This window comes from Scyliorhinus torazame, chromosome 8 (genome assembly GCF_047496885.1).
Source record: "Scyliorhinus torazame isolate Kashiwa2021f chromosome 8, sScyTor2.1, whole genome shotgun sequence".
NCBI classification, from domain to species: domain Eukaryota; kingdom Metazoa; phylum Chordata; class Chondrichthyes; order Carcharhiniformes; family Scyliorhinidae; genus Scyliorhinus; species Scyliorhinus torazame.
In genome coordinates, this window is record NC_092714.1 from 257,405,113 (window position 1) to 257,422,107 (window position 16,995).

At 46.8% G+C, this 16,995-nt stretch overlaps 1 protein-coding gene across 3 annotated transcripts in view; it reads right to left on the bottom strand.

Annotated features, from left to right (window-relative positions):
• The window catches only part of LOC140428552 (protein phosphatase 1 regulatory inhibitor subunit 16B-like), a 219,657-nt gene that overhangs the window by 16,450 nt on the left and 186,212 nt on the right, over positions 1-16,995 (bottom strand). For all 3 annotated transcript variants that reach the window (XM_072515153.1, XM_072515154.1, XM_072515155.1), the window contains 4 exons: positions 11,024-11,148; positions 8,640-8,765; positions 4,802-4,877; positions 1,378-1,507 (listed from right to left, as the gene is read on the bottom strand). In XM_072515153.1, coding sequence (XP_072371254.1) covers positions 1,378-1,507; positions 4,802-4,877; positions 8,640-8,765; positions 11,024-11,148 — 457 coding nt within the window. The remainder of the gene's footprint in view (positions 1-1,377; positions 1,508-4,801; positions 4,878-8,639; positions 8,766-11,023; positions 11,149-16,995) is intronic.

A 16,995-nucleotide genomic window follows, 5' to 3' on the forward strand; every position in this document is an offset into this window, starting at 1 on the left:
CCCGTGTTCACCCATCTCCCCTCATAGCCCTTGCACAGTCCTTCTTCCCCTTTGCACCCCCCCCCCACTTGTTTTTTCTATCCCCTCTCCCCACCCCAGTCACGATGCTCATGTGTGAAAGTGGAGTTCTGCCTGAGTACCGCAATACAGTGGTGACCTCGTGGACAACGGTGTCAGCCACTGGGAGCAGAAGACCCCTGGCACTCCCCAACCCCAGGCTCAGTACTGCGTATGAAAGTGGAGGCCTGCATGAGTACCACAGCACAGTGGTGTCCTTGTGGCAATGTCAGCAGAGAGCAGGAGGAGACCGACCGTACAGGCCCAGTGTGGCATTCATCACAAGAGTGGCACAGTGCCATGGCAGGTAGGCTGACAGGTAGACTATGTGTGTTGCCCCCAACTCAAAGAACCGAGGTCCGGCTTGTGCAAGCCACACATTTCAAAAACGGTTTGAGCTCATCCATGCCTGCCACAGGATGATTTTTACCATCTACTGTGGTGAGATTCGAGCCTGGAGCCCAGAACATTGCTTTAGGTTTGTGGTTTACCAATTCGGTGACCTGGACCAGTATTTTTCAAATTTAATTTTCCCGGGACCCACTTTTGCCAACTGGTCGACCTTTGGGACCCACACCACATTCGCTGGCCCAGTCTATCCTGAGCCACAACAGTGTTTGGGACACTAAAGCGTTCTTGCCCCAGGCAAGGGATGGAAGTCAAACCATCTAATTTTCCTGTTCATAATCGCTATGCAGTAGCTCCTGGTGTATTAGCCTTACGTTATGTATAGCCTATGTTATTACCAGTGCAAAAACTGCTGTGAGAAATTTCCCCATGACTTCTGACGGTAATCCAACAAAACATGAGGAGAGCGGAGGCATTTTCACATCCCTAGCAATTGTGAGGAGCCAAAGGAGCTTTTCTTTTGTGAAGGGCGAAAGACTGCATGCTCAGATATCAGAAAACTCATTATAGGTCATGAAATATTTACAAATTAATACTATCCCCCTGTCTCTTAACTCCCTTGGCACCCACAAATCTATCTCAGTATGCGCAGCAACTGAGCATCTACAGCTCCAATTCTGAGATTTACACACCTTTGAGTGAAGTGACGTTAGGGATCGTCTGTCGTTGTCTCCTGCTTTGAGAGGATACATTTTGATCAAGCTGATTCGGAATTTGAGAGCGCCGGTTGTTCGCAACCAGCAAACAATGGCACTAAGGACTAATTTCATGTTACAAATAAGGACAGGATGGGAAAATCCACGATGACCAAGGAACCCAAAACTGTGACTTCTTTGGAAGGCAAAGTGCAGTTGAATCACTGAGCATTTCCATGGGTTAAGTGTTTTGATTAAAAGGTGCGAATGTACTAACCCTCGGCTTCCAGCACTCGAGGTTCTCCTGCATAGGGATGACTTGTTCTTGCTCTGGGACTTCAGGATGCTGTCGTGTTTGTGCTTGAGCTGTCGAAGCAAAACCTTGAACTCCTCGTCGTCGCAGAGGTCTGCAATGGAGACGTGACATTAGTCCACCTCAGACCAGTACAGCATAGCCCTGGATCATTGAAGGATTCATCTCAGGTGGTCTCCTTTCTACCTGCGCCATAGCTGAGTGGGCAGCTCCCTTACCTCTGAATCTGGAGATTGTGACTTTGAGACCCACTGCAAATTATTGAGCCTATATAATCTCGGTGGACACAAAGTGCCTGCACTGTAGGAGCATTGAACTGGTGGAGGTGCTGTTTTTCAGATGAGATCATTCAATCAGATTGGGACCAAAGAGTTGAGACTCAAATCTGCACAAGAGTCAAAATTTACTTACAAATTCAAGATTATCTGACATAATAAGTGTGAAAGAATAGAATCAAAGGGCATTTTATTTGAATTCCTTCATGGGATCTGGGATAGTATTTATTGCCTATCTCTAATTGCCCTTGAACTGAGTGGCTTGTTAGGCCTTTTCAGGGCACATCTTAAGAGACAACCACAAGAGGCAGCACGGTAGCATTGTGGACAGCACAATTGCTTCACAGTTCCAGGGTCCCAGGTTCGATTCCAGCTTGGGTCACTGTCTGTACTGAGTCTGCACATCCGTGTGTGCGTGGGTTTCCTCCGGGTGCTCCGGTTTCCTCCCACAGTCCAAAGATGTGTAGGTTAGGTGGATTGGCCATGATAAATTGCCCTTAGTGTTGGGTGGGGTTACTGGGTGATGGGGATAGGGTGGAGGTGTTGACCTTGGGTAGGGTGCTCTTTCCAAGAGCCGGTGCAGACTCGATGGGCCGAATGGCCTCCTTCTGCACTGTAAATTCTATGATGATTGTTGTGGGTCTTGGGGTCACATGTAGGCCAGACCGGTTAAGGACAGCAGATTCCGTTCCCTTGAGGACATTAGTGAACCAGATGGATTTTTACGACAATCAACAATGGTTTCATGGTCATCATTGGACTTTTAATTCCAGATTCAAATTTCACCATTTGCCGTGGTGGGATTCGAACCCGGGTCCCCAAAGCATTACCCTGGTCTCTGGAATATTAGCCCAGTGACAATCCCACTGAGTCACCACCTCCCCTTAATAAAATGTGGGGGTTGGGGGGAATCATCCTGACCTCTTGGTGGCATTCCCGTCGCCCGCCTGTCCTCGCCACAACTCGGGCACTTCAGGTGGCCACACGAAGGCCACCTCCTGCCCAGCCTCCATTTTGAAGCTGTTGGGAGAATTTCATGGGTGGTGAAGTGGGGAGGGGGGTCACAAGATAAACTACATAGTTGAAGAAAAGCAAACGTTTCTGCTTATTAACCTGGACACATTACCAGAATGGATCTAAACAACAGAACCAAAAAAGATACTCGCAAGGCTGTCGGAGGCTAAACACACCCAATGAAAGTGCTCCAAAATACGAAAGCTGAAGTATCTAGATTAAGAAGGCTGGAAAAGACTGAAAACTGTGGCAGAGGCATTATTGTTATTTTCAATTAATTTTAAACAGAAACAAAGGAAGGGTTTAATTGTCATGATTAGTCAACAGCTCCATTATAATGGGTATCATGAGATCGACATTAGTAAAGTATTAATGCTGAGAAAATTGATGGGATTGAAGGCAGATAAATCCCCAGGGCCTGAGAATCTGCATCCCAGAGTGCTTAAGGAGGTGACTCTGGAAATAGTGGATGTATTGGTGGTCATCTTCCGGGATTCTATAGACTCTGGAACTGTCCCTGCAGATTGGAGGGTAGCTCACGTCACTCCAATATTCAAAAGGGGAGGTAGAGAGAAAGCAGGGAATTATAGACTAGTAAGCCCAACATTGGTAGTGGGGAAAATGCTTGAATCCATTATCAAGGACTTTATAGCGGAACATTTACAAAGCAGTGGCAGGATCAGTCAGAGTCAGCATGGATTTATGAAAGGAAAATCATGCTCGACAAATCTGTTGGAATTCTTTGAAGATGTAACCAATACAGTTGACAAGGGGGAGCCAGTCGATGTGGTATATTTGGACTTTCAGAAGATGTTTGACAAAGTCCCGCATAAAAGATTATTGTGCAAAATTAAAGCGCATGGGATTGGTGGAAATGTATTGAGGTGGATAAAAAACTGGTTGGCAGAGAGGAAACAAAGAGTAGGGATTAATGGGTCCTCTTCAAATTGGCAGGCAGTAACTAGTGGGGTACCACAGGGATCGGCGCTGGAACCCCAGCTATTCACAATATATAATGATTTGGATGAGGGAACAAAATGTAACATCCCAAAGTTTGCAGGTGACAAGTTGGGCGAGTGGGCAAATCAATGGCAGATGCAGTATAATTTGGATAAATGTGAGGTTATTCACTTTGGAAGCAAAAACAGGAAGACAGATTACTACCTGAATGGTTGTAAATTGGGAGAGGGGAGTGTGCAGCGGGACCTGGGTGTCCTTGTGCACCATTCGCTGAAGGTAAGCATGCAGGTGCAGCAGGCGGTAAAGAAGGCTAATGGTATGTTGGCCTTCATTGGGAGAGGTTTCGAGTATAGAAGCAGGGATATGTTGCTGCAATTGTACAGTGCCTTGGTGAGGCCACACCTGTATTGTGCGCAGTTTTGGTCTCCTCTGAGGAAGGATGTTCTTGCTCTCGAGGGAGTGCAGCAAAAGTTTACCAGACTGATTCCAGGGATGGCGGGACTGTCGTATGAGGAGAGATTGACTAGGTTGGGATTGTTCTCGCTGGATTTCAGAAGAATGAGGGGGGGATCTCATAGAGACTTATAAAATTCTAACAGGACTAGACCGGGTAGATGCAGGGAAGATGTTACCAATGATGGGTGTGTCCAGAACCAGGCGCCACAGTCTGAGGATTCAGGGTAAACCATTTCGGACAGAGATAAGGAGACATTTCCTCACACAAAGAGTGGTGAGCCTGTGGAATTCATTGCCACAGGAAGTAGTTGATGCTAAAACCATGAATATATTAAAGAGGCAGCTAGATATAGCACTTGGGGAGAATGGGATCAAAGGCTATGGGAGAAAGCAGGATTAGGCTACAGAGTTGGATCATCAGCCATGATCGTGATGAATGGCGGAACAGGCTCGAAGGGTCAAAAGGTCTCCTCCTTTTATATATCTCCTGCTCCTATCTTTTATATATCTATGTGTCACTACCAGAATGGTAGACAATGAACCAGATGGAAGTTTGCCTTTTTTGTTCTGCCGATTTCTATATTCCAATGAGAATTCAAGCAATGGTCCCTCTCCCTGCCCCAGCCTTAATCTGGCACTAGTTGGGCGAAGTGAATGACGTCAACCGTACATCTGTGACTAACCAATTGGCGTTTCTTTCGAGTGCGTCTTGGCACCGAGACTTGCCCCATGAGCGGTCAGCAGTTCTGCGATTTGCATCTGCAAAGAGAAGGAACACAGTGTGTTTGAGTTGTATCAGTGGGACAACCAGAAAAGCTATTACACTTTCCCGATCCGTCTCAAATCAGAGCTGTTGGGGACAGTGAAGAACAGAATGAGGTTTATTTTCTCCTTATGCATTGCCACATCTGTTCTGCAGATGGCTATTAATCACAAACACTTTAACACAGAAGGAAAAAACAGTAAAAAGGGGGAAATAAGAATACTGGTCCAAACCGGCCGTGTGTAGCTTAAAACGGAACACTAGTATAAATTGGGAATTAAGAATACTGGTACGAACTGTTTTTCGCTTGTTCCTCAAGACAAATACAAGCGGAGAGAAATGAGAATCCCAACAGTGCAGAAGGAGGCCATTCGGCCCATCGAGTCTGCACCAACCCTCTGATAGAGCACTCCACCCAAGCTCACGCCACGCCCTATCCCAATAACCCCTTAAGGGGCAATTCAGCATGGCCAATCCACCTAACCTACACATCTTTGGATTGTGGGAGGAAATCCACGTAGACTCAGGGAGAACGTGCAAACTGCACGCAGTCACCCAAGGCTGGAGTCAAACCTGGTTCCCTTGGCCTCTGTGAGGCAGCAGTGCTAATCACTGTGCCACCCACCCTCTGTTCCATTTCAATTTTATCCTCAAGTTTTATCCTTCTGTAATCAAGAATTTATTGGGCATGTGAGTGAATATAACGCCTTTTTTCCCCCCAAAAAACACTTTTATCCATCAGAAAGACACAAAAGGAAATTGCATGTTTTCCAATTTCAAAAATGCAACGAGAGCAATTAAGGTGCTGTGGGTTCCAATGGCTGTGCTCTCTTTACGGTGCTGACGTGTTTCAGGAAATTTGTCCTTTCTGGATTTCACCAGAGGAGGGAGTCGCCACACATCACACACACCAGTATAATCACCAGGGAATGTGAAATCAGCACATGTTTTGTTCAGACACAACTGTAACCTCTTCCTAGGTGTGGAACTGTAATTAGTATTATAACACAAGAATATGACTCCGTCAATGTCTGCATTGTATCATGAGCACTTCAAACTGTTTTTTTAAAACAAATCACTCCTGGATTTTGAGTATCACTGGCAGGTCAGTGTTTGTTACCCAAATGTAGTTTTCCTTGAGAAGCTTGTATTGGGCCTTTCTCGAACGGCTGCAGTCCGTGTGGTGAAAATGTTCCCACAACGCTTTAAGGTGGGGAGTCCGGGATTTTGAAACCAAGAGAATGAAAGAACAGGAGTATATCAGCAGGTTGGGCAGGCAACCCTGAGGGATATTTCGAGTTGATGGTGATCCCCTGCACCCATGGCCCTTGTCCCAATAGGTAGCTTAGGTTGTGGGAGAGGGCAGCACAGTGGTTAGCACTGGTGCCTCATGGCGCCGAGGTCCCAGGTTCGATCCTGGCTCTGGGTCACTATCCATGCGGAGTTTGCACATTCTCCCCGTGTTTGCGTGGGTTTCGCCCCCACATCTCAAAGATGTGCAGGGTAGGGCAGCATGGTGGCGCAGTGGTTAGCATTGCTGCCTCACGGCGCCGAGGTCCCAGGTTCGATCCCGGCCCTGGGTCACTGTCCGTGTGGAGTTTGCACATTCTCCCCGTGTCTGCGTGGGTTTCGCCCCCACAACCCAAAGATGTGCAGGGCAGGTGGATTGGCCACGCTAAATTGCCCCTTAATTGGAAAGAAATGAATTGGGTACTCTAAATGTAAAAAGAAAGCTTGGGTTTCGGAAGGGCTGGTGAAGCTTGGAGCTTTGTTAACAATATTACTGACAGGTGGAGTCTTAGCAACTTGTAATCACTTGGCTTCATCATAAAACAATGAGCTCCAACCTGCAGGGCTGCCCATCTTTCAGACTCGTTGACCCAGTTTGGAAAAATTCCAGATCTGCCCATCACTCAGACTCAAGGCCTCGGCTGGGAGAAATCTTCCAGTTCCCAGTTAGGTTGTATTCTACTTCAGGGAGAAGATATTTTGTCATTTCCCATGTTTTAAAAATAATCTTTATTAGCGTCACAAGTAGGCTTACGTTAATGAAGTTACTGTGAAAATCCCCTAGTCGCCACATTCTGGCGCCTGTTCGGGTACACTGAGGAAGAATTCAGATTGTCCAATTCCCCTACCAGCATATCTTTCGGGGTTTGTGGGAGGAAACCGGAGCACCCGGAGGAAACCCACGCAGACACCGGGAGAACGTGCAGACTCCACAGACAGTGACCCAAGCTGGGAATCGAACCCGGTTCCCTGGCACTGTGAAGCAACAATGCTAACCTCTGTGCTACCAGGATGATCTATGTGATATTGTTCTTCCAGATGGAGGACAAGTTATGGAGGAGAATGGCTTGCAAGACAAGAGTGGTCCAAGCAGAGGAAGAGATTGAAAATCAAACAGTCGCATGTATTACAGTCTGTTGTTTAGAGTTCCTATTGTACATCTTTTCCACATTCCATCTTCCTAGCCCTCCCGACCCCCTGAACCATTCCAGCTAAAGTTGGGGAGATGCAGACAGGAAACAAGTGGCTGACCATCTATCAATGCTACTCTGCACGGTGAAATGTGCAAATAAAAGACTTTTGTCACCTTCTGCCCAGATCAGGAATGTGTCACATCAGAACCTCACGCTCCACTCCGTATGCCCTGCTGCCATTGTGCCAAAACAATGGTATTTACTCTCACCATATGGAATTGTACTACAACAGACCACATCCTGTTCGCTTTCACAGGTCTCCTGATCCAAGTGTGATTCCTAATGGGACGTGTTCTCGTCGAGTGCAGCTGAACACACAGTCAAGATGTTTGCCGAATAGAAAATATTCAAAACTCGCCCCTTGCTGATCCAAAAAAACAAATGCTGAGACGATTGTATAACAAATTGTAAATGGTGATGTGTCCCCGCATTTGGGGAGAGTGGCCTACTTTTTCCCGCTCTTCTGGTATAAATAGGCTAGTTCCTGAATTAAGTTGAGAAACTTTCTAATTATTTAGAGCACTAATTGTCCAGGGATACAAGTAAAGGCCTCTTGATTTGAACTGTTTCTGACTGGAGTATTTGGGATATCCTGGTTCTCAGTCTGTTTGTTCAAGCCCCACTCCACAGGTCTGAGCACAAAATCTAGGATGTACGTTTCAGTACAGCAGACAGGGTGCTGCACTGTCAGAGATGCTGCCCCTTGGGTGAGACGCTAAGCTGAGGCCCGGTCTTCCTCCTTGATTGGGTGTAAAATATTCCACGGCGCTACTCAAAAGAAGAGCAAAGGTCAGGGGCGGCACGGTGGTTAGCACTGCTACCTCACGTCGCTGAGAACCCGGGCTGGCCCCGGGTCACGGTCCGTGTGGAGTTTGCACATTCTCCCCGTGTCTGTGTGGGTCTCACCCCCCACAACCCAAAGATGAGCAGGCTAGGTGAATTGGCCACGCTAAATTGCCCCTTTATTGGACCAAAAAGAATTGGGCACAAAAGAAGAGCCAGGGACTTGCCTGCAGTGTCCTGTCCAATATTTGTCCCTCAACCAACATTGTTGAAACAGATTTTCTGCTCTTTATCACGTTGTCATGTGTGGCAGCTGACTGGGTGCAAATTGCCGGTCATATTTCCTACATCACAACAGTGACTATGCTCAGAGTACTTAATTGACATTCTGAGGATGTGAAAGGTGCTATACAAATGTAGTTTTTCCTTTCATTCTTTCTAAGCAATACACACACAAGGTACCAACGTGCCAAATAATGGGCAGTAACTGACCTGGCCCCAGCAGGCAGCAGCGTGCAGTGGTTCCCAGCCATCGTGGTCCTTGATGTTTACCTTAGCTCCATGTTCGAGCAGCAGCTCAGCAACCGTGCAGTAACCGTTGGCAGCGACTATGTGTAGCTGAGGGAGAGGGAAGAAAAAAAAAAACCCTTACACAGACTGGTCACTTGCCTACCGATCAATAACATGATTGATAATCAGCTGCATTTTCTGAAGAAAAAATCATAGAATCATAGAATTTACAGTGCAAAAGGAGGCCATTCGGCCTATCGAGCCTGCACCGGCCCTTGGAAAGAGCACCCAACCTAAGCCTACACCTCCACCCTATCTCTGTAACCCAGTAACTCCACCTAAGCTTTTTGGATGCTGAGGGGCAATTTATCATGGCCAATCCACCTAACCTGCACATCTTTGGACTGTGGGAGGAAACCGGAGCACCCGGAGGAAACCCACGCAGACCCGGGGAGAACGTGCAGACTCCGCACAGACAGTGACCCAGCCGGGAATCGAACCTGGGATCCTGGAGCTGTGAAGCAACTGTGCTAACCACTGTGCTACCGTGCTTCCCTAAGATACACCACGAGATCTTCCCACATCTCCCCAGAGAGGAAATAAAGCAACAGATGGGGAGTTGCTTGTGTAAGAGAAAGGGCGGCCTGTCTTGTGACATTTTGTTGAGGTAAAAGGTGCTATATAAATGCAACTAGCTGATGTGGTGACTCTATATATGGTGTTAAGTCGCCTACAGGGTAGAATGTGACAATATTATGGGACAAAACATGCACTTTAAACATATGAAAGAGCACTGGGATTTATAATGCTGTGCCTTGCTGTCCTCATCACTGTTGAAGCCTCATGTTTTCAAGATGTGGCAAGCCACTTTGCTCTGGGCCAATCAGCATTACTGAATGCTGCTTTGACACACGTTATGAAGGGCTTTGAAATCTGGGAAGCAAGCTTCAGGCAACAATATCTTTAACAGCTGTGATCTAAAGGTAACACCCACAAACCTCTCAACCTTAACAGCACTAAACACCTGCGACTTAGTCCCCCCCAAACCACTGCACTAAAAGCCCTCTGAACAATGGCAAGCCAGAGCCAAAAAGGGGATGAAAACGCAAATCGGGATTGAAACATATGATGAAAGTGAGCGAGTTAACATCCTGAATGATTACTGGCTTCAAACATTCATAAGAGTGTGGGGGGTGGTGGAGGGAGGCATGAACACATCTCATCCCTTAGCAGCAATGTTGGATAATTAACTGGACTATCTAAAAAAAAGTGCAATGTAAGATAATTAATCACAGAATTAGCGACAGATTTAAAAGACAGTTGTGGACAGGGTCAATCAAGCAAATTCTCTCTGAACAGATGGTATTTGTTGCAGAATGCTTTGAGGGGCGAGGGAGAAGATGCAAATGAAAGAAAAAGACTAATGTGGGGACCATTTTCCTCAAAGGATCACACAACAGCTCCAGGCAACCACTCTTACTTCGCACGCAAAATGGACCTGAATATCAGATTGCGCCTTCAAGGTCAGAATGCCTGCCCCAGGCAGCACGGTGGCGCAGTGGTTAGCATTGCTGCCTCACGGCGCTGAGGTCCCAGGTTCGATCCCGGCTCAGGGTCACTGTCCGTGTGGAGTTTGCACATTCTCCCCGTGTTTGCGTGGGTTTGGCCCCCACAACCCAAAGATGTGCAGGGTAGGTGGATTGGCCACGCTAAATTGCCCCTTAATTGGAAAAAATTAATTGGGTACTCTAAAAATGTTTTTTTTTTAAAGAATGCCTGCCCCGATGTAGGCTAACCTGCTTTAACAGCACACCATGTTGACAATGTTTGTTCCAGGATTGAGCTTGAGATAAGGCCATAACATTCAGTCATGCTCACCTCATAGTTGTCTGATTGTTTTAATTTTAATTTTTTAACGTTATGGGAATTCAAACTCTGACTGAAGTTGCAATGAGCATGACTTTGGCTCCCACACTTGGGAATAGCTACTTTCTGATTCACCCAATAGCAGGCCGCTCTTCCAAGTTGGCCTGGATTGGATCTTATAGAATCATAGCATTTACAGTGCCGAAGGAGGCCATTCGGCCCATCGATTCTGCACCGTTTCCCCCCCCCCACCCCCACCCTTTTGGACACTAAGGGGCAATTCAGCATGGCCAATCCACCTAACCTGCCCATCTTTGGACTGTGGGAGGAAACCGGAGCACCCGGAGGAAACCATCCCAGGCACGGGAGAAAGTGCAAACTCCGCACAGGCAGTCACCTGAGACCAGAATTGAACCCGGAACCCTGGAGCTGTGAGACAGCAGTGCTAACCACTGCACCACCGTGCCGCCCAATCTACCAATCTTGCCAATTCTACTTACCAAGGTGGCTCCCTGTGCGTCTCTTGCATCCAGATCAGTGCCGTCCTGAATGCCCTCTTTGATGTCTTCGATCATTTGCCGCTCTACCGCTGTGCGGGTTTGGTCGACTTTCTCCTGAGTGATCCCTGAGCGAGGATTGAAGATGAGAGTTTGCTAGTTCCCAACAGAAATCTCAGCAGTCTGTCCTACACCAATCACATTCAAACCACGGAAAGACTTGCAGGGAATTTGGTAACATTATGGATGCAATTGTTTTTTTCCCCAAGGCCATGAAAGAAATCAGTAAGGAATTGTTCAGTTTTGCACATGCAGGAAATGAAAACATTTTGGGTGGGTGTAGAATTTTTAGAAGCTGACCAAAGTGAGAGCTGTTAATAAATTTTTTTTCTTCTTTTTTTTTAAAATTTAGAATACCCAATTCATTCTTTTCCTATTATGGGGCAATTTAGCGTGGCCAATCCACCTACCCTGCACATCTTTTGGGTTGTGGGGGCGAAACCCACGTAAACACGGAGAGAATGTGCAAACTCCACACGGACAGTGACCCAGAGCCGGGATCGAACCTGGGACCTTGGCGTCGTGAGGCCGCAGTGCTAACCACTGCGCCACCGTGCTGCCCTAGAGCTGTTAATAATTGATGGTCATTTTGATTGAAAATATGGTTGTTACATGGCTTTTTTGTAGAGTGGTAATTGAAGTGTTCCCTTTGGCTTTGAACAAGAAAACTATTTTGCCTTTGAGATGTAATTATAGTTGGCCATCTGTTGTATACGAATAGCTGAAAGTAATATAACAGAAGATCACTGAAAAAAAACAGTAAATATTGCGAAGGCAGGGTATGTCTGTTACTTTAAGCTGTTCTGCAGCAATTGGCTGCTAATGTAAGGCAAACACAATATAAATATTTTCCCTCTGGTTGATGAATTTGTAGGTCTCGCGTAGAAAGTCTGCACTAAAAAGTAAGTGGTACTAAAGAATCCATGGGACTGGTGGTAAATCGGGTGAATGACATGCCCTTCCTCCCCTCCACCCCTAAATTCTCAAAGACAGATTACACTCAAGAGCTGAAAAGGATTTGGGTTTCCAACTCCAGTTCCTGAAGGTTTCGTCACCTCCAACCATCTTTCTCTGCCAGCCAAACAGCCCATTATCCATCCTCCAATATTTTTACAGCTGATAAATACATGCACTCGTATGGTTTGTCCTCCAGGGAGTGCTCACAGTAGTCTCTGTAGTATAAAGGGTTAATGTTAAATATGTAAATCATCAGTAATCACATGACAACAGAGCATGGAACGTGATAGTTCAATGTAGGACCTTGTGCCAAGCCTGTACTGTACATGGTTAGAATAATAATAATATGAAAGGCAGAGTTTATCAGCCTTGCCTCCAGCAGTGTCTGTAAGACCAGATCATGAAAGCCCCCTCTGAGACCCATAACAATGATAACAGAGTTTCCAGCAGATTAATCTTTCATTCCTGCAGTTTCCAGCACAGTCCTGGAGGATTGGCAAACTTAATAGCATTAACTTGTCTTATTTATACATAGGAATACATTGGGATACATGGCTCAGAAGTACCAGTCCATCCTAGTATTTATACTCTACCCGAGCCTCCAACCATCTTTTCTCGTCTAAATCTATCATCGTAACCATCGAGCGCGATCTACTGGCCATGTTGCATTCGAGTGAGAGCGCAGGGTGGCCTGTAGATCCCGGGAGACCCTCCCGCGGGTGACCCGGCAGCCTTCACGCCTCGCGGGAAATACCCAAGTCCTGCGAGGTGTCAGAATCAGAATTTCCCCCACCCCCCCAAAAGGGGTGTGACCAAACATAAGAACTAGGAGCAGGAGTAGGTCATCTGGCCCCTCGAGCCTGCTCCGCCATTCAATGAGATCATGGCTGATCTTTTGTGGACTCAGCTCCACTTTCCGGCCCGAACACCATAACCCTTAATCCCTTTATTCTTCAAAAAACTATCTATCTTTATCTTAAAAACGTTTAATGAAGGAGCCTCAACTGCTTCACTGGGCAAGGAATTCCGTCGATTCACAACCCTTTGGGTGAAGAAGTTCCTCCAAAGCTCAGTCCTAAATCTACTTCCCCTTATTTTGAGGCTATGCCCCATAGTTCCGCTTTCACCTGCCAGTGGAAACAACCTGCCTACATCTATCCTATCTATTCCCTTCATAATTTCGTATGTTTCTATAAGATCTCCCAATTCCTTCTAAATCTGTACGAGTACAGTCCCAGTCTACCCAACCTCTCTTCGTAATCCAACCCCTTCAGCTCTGGGATTAACCTAGTGAATCTCCTCTGCATACCCTCCAGTGCAAGTACGTCCTTTCTCAGGTAAGGAGACCAAAACTGAACACAATACTCCAGGTGTGGCCTCACTAACACCTTATACAATTGCAGTATAACCTCCCTAGTATTAATCTCCATCCCTCTAACAATGAAGGACAAAATTCCATTTGCCTTCTTAATCACCTGTTGCACCTGTAAACCAACTTTTTGCGACTCATGCATTAGCACACCCAGGTCTCTCTGCACAGCAGCATGTTTTAATATTTTATCATTTAAATAATTATCCCTTTTGCTGTTATTCCTACCAAAATGGATAACCTCACATTTGCCAACATTGTAGTCCATCTGCCAGACCCTAGCCCATTCACTAAACCTATCCAAATCCCTCTACAGACTTTTGGTATCCTCTGCACTTTTTGCTTTGCCACTCATCTTAGTGTCGTCTGCAAACTTGGACACATTGCACTTGGTCCCCAACTCCAAATCATCTATGTAAATTATGAGCAATTGTGGGCCCAACACTGATCCCTGAGGGACACCACTAGCTACTGATTGCCAACCAGAGAAACACCCATTAATCCCCACTCTTTGCTTTCTATTAATTAACCAATCCTCTATCCGTGCTACTACTTTACCCTTAATGCCATGCATCTTAATCTTATGCAGCAACCTTTTGTGTGGCACCTTGTCAAAAGCTTTCTGGAAATCCAGATACACCACATCCATTGGCTCCCCGTTATCTACCGCACTGGTAATGTCCTCAAATAATTCCACTAAATTAGTTAGGCACAACCTGCCCTTTATGAACCCATGCAGCGTCTGCCCAATGGGACAATTTCCATCCAGATGCTTCGCTATTTCTTCCTTGATGATAGATTCCAGCATCTTCCCTATTATCGAAGTTAACCTAACTGGCCTATAATTACCCGCTTTCTGCCTACCTCCTTTTTTAAACAGTGGTGTCACGTTTGCTAATTTCCAATCAGCCAGGACCATCCCAGAATTTTGAATTTTGGTAAATTATCACTAGTGCATTTGCAATTTCCCTAGCCATCTGTTTTAGAGCACGTGCCTATGCAGGTTTTAAACCACGTAGGCCGGCTTACCCGGGATCTACTGGCCTCCTGGGATCTACCAGCTCCCCAGTGTAGAAAACGTGGCTATGTGCGGCCTCGGCCGTGCATTCCCCACTGAGGTCCCACATCCAACATGAGTTGCGTTGAATAGCCGTGTGTTTCTCGCCGCTGTTAGTGACGTTTGATAGCGGTGGGGAACTTGCCGGCAGAGACGGCGAGTAATCCCCTGCAAAACCCGCCACAAATGAATTGAGAAATTCTTCCATTAAATCCCGCCCATCTTTTTAAAAAAACTATTCAAAGGATGAGTACATGAGTGGCAAGGCCAGCCAGTACTACCCATCAAATGGTGGTGATAAGCTTCCTCAGCAGTTTTCTTAGGCCACTTCAGAGGGCATTTAATAGTCAAACACATATAGGTCGGACCAAATAAGGACGGCAGGCTATCTCTCCGAGGGTGAGCGAATTGGGTTTTTAACAATCATGTGATAGCTTAATTCTGAGGCACTTTGGTGTTAGAATAAAAAACGACTCTTAAATTTCCAGTGACTAATGTGGGCAGAGCAAGAGGTCAGGGCAGACCCACTTGGTGTAATTCAAAGATAGCATTGCAACCAATGAAATACTCCCCTTTGTCTGACTCAAGTAAACCAAAATCCCCATTATGCACATTACACGAGTGGGGCTGGTGGCGGTGGTGGCTGGGGCTGCAAGGTCAGGTGGTGCTCTGCATGAGCACACTGTTCCCTTAACTCTGGCAACTGGATTCAATTCCCGGCTAGACTAACCAGATGAGAGTGTCCTGTGTTTGATTGCTTTAGGTGATCTCATTACAGCTCCTGGTGGGTCCGGGCCCATCGAAAAACAATCCCTTATTCAGTACTAATTGGCAACCTTATTCAGAATGGCCACAGAATGGAAAAAAACTGTCATGCTGAAGCAATTGAACATGCTGTTCTGTGATTAGGCCTGTATGAAGCAGAGCAGAGGGAGCTTTATTTTGCATCAGTTCGTGGTACACTCACATCTCGAAGAGTGCTTGATATTAATATTGAGCATCTGATGTAGAAAGGGCTCCATTCCCCACTGTTGGCAGCCCTCACACTGAATGTAAAATTCACCAAAACTAACTATAAATGGGTTTGATGGCCTGATATGACCTCAAGCATAAAATAAACTCAGCCATCAAGCCTCTCATGCAGATGTGTAGGAAATTTGTTTAATTCCAAGAGTCTGCAAGTGGAATATTTTATAGTGGCACCAAATATATGTTAAAGTAACCATCAGCGAGACACAGGTTTCCGCTTTGATCTGATGAAGCAGTCAGGAAGACACAGATGTACATCAATGGCCATCTATGTCCATACTTTGCCAAGGCCCCAGATCTCATGGAAACTCTAACTACCATCAGCTCTCTAAACTGGCCTCGCAGTCTCAGCCATGGGTGGGGAGTATTCTCACCTTGGGAGTCAGGAGGATTTGGGCTCGTGGTTCCACTCCTCGAGCACAAAGTCTAGGCTGACACTGAGGGAGCGTCGCATTGTTGGAGGCGTCGGGCGGGATTTTCGCAGCATGTTTGGCGGCAGGGGAGGTGACCCGCCATTGGCTGGCAGTGGGATCTTCTGGTTCTTTCCGCTGTCTACGGGGGTACCCGTTGTTCCCACCCTCCGGGGAACCTACGACAGGGTATGGGGATGGCGGGGGGGGGGGGGGGGGGTGCGTTGGTGCTGTCAGCGGGACCGGAATATCCCATCGACGGGAACAGCCTGAACAGTCCCGCCTTTCGTCTTTCAGATGTGATGTTAGACTGAGGCCCCACCTTCCCTCTCTGGTGGGTGTAAATGGAGCCAATGAGAGTAGGGGGCTTCTCCCCAGTGTTCCGACAATATTTATCCCTCCGGAAGGGCAGCACGGTGGCGCAGTGGTTAGCACTGCTGTCTCACGGAGCCGGAGTCCCAGGTTCAATCCCGGCTCTGGGTCACCGTCCGTGTGGAGTTTGCACATTCTCCCCGTGTCTGCGTGGGTTTCGCCCCCACAACCCAAAGATGTGCAGGGTAGGTTGGTTAATTGGCCACGCTAAATTGCCCCTTAATTGGAAAAAATGAATTGGATAATCTAAATTTAAAAAAATATATATATATCCCTCCGGCAACAATGGCACATGGCTGCTTGCTGTGCACAAATTGACTGGTGCATTTCCTATATACAGCAAAGGCTATAGGCAAGTATCTAGTTTAATCTCACCAGACGTGCATATATATAGGTGTGTGTGTGTGTCATAGAATTTACAGTGCAGAAAGTCCCATCGAGTCTACATCGGCCCCTGAAACAGCACCCTACCTAAGCCTACACCTTCACCCTATCCCCGTAACCCAGCAACCCCACCTAACCTTTGGACACTACAGGGCAATATGGCATGGCCAATCCACTTAACCCACACATCTTTGGACTGTGGGAGGAAACCGGAGCACCCGGAGGAAACCCACGCAGACACGGGGAGAAATTGCAGACTCTGCACAGACAGTGACCCAAGCCGGGAATCGAAACTGGGCCCCTGGCGCTGTGAAGCAACAGTGCCAACCACTGAGCT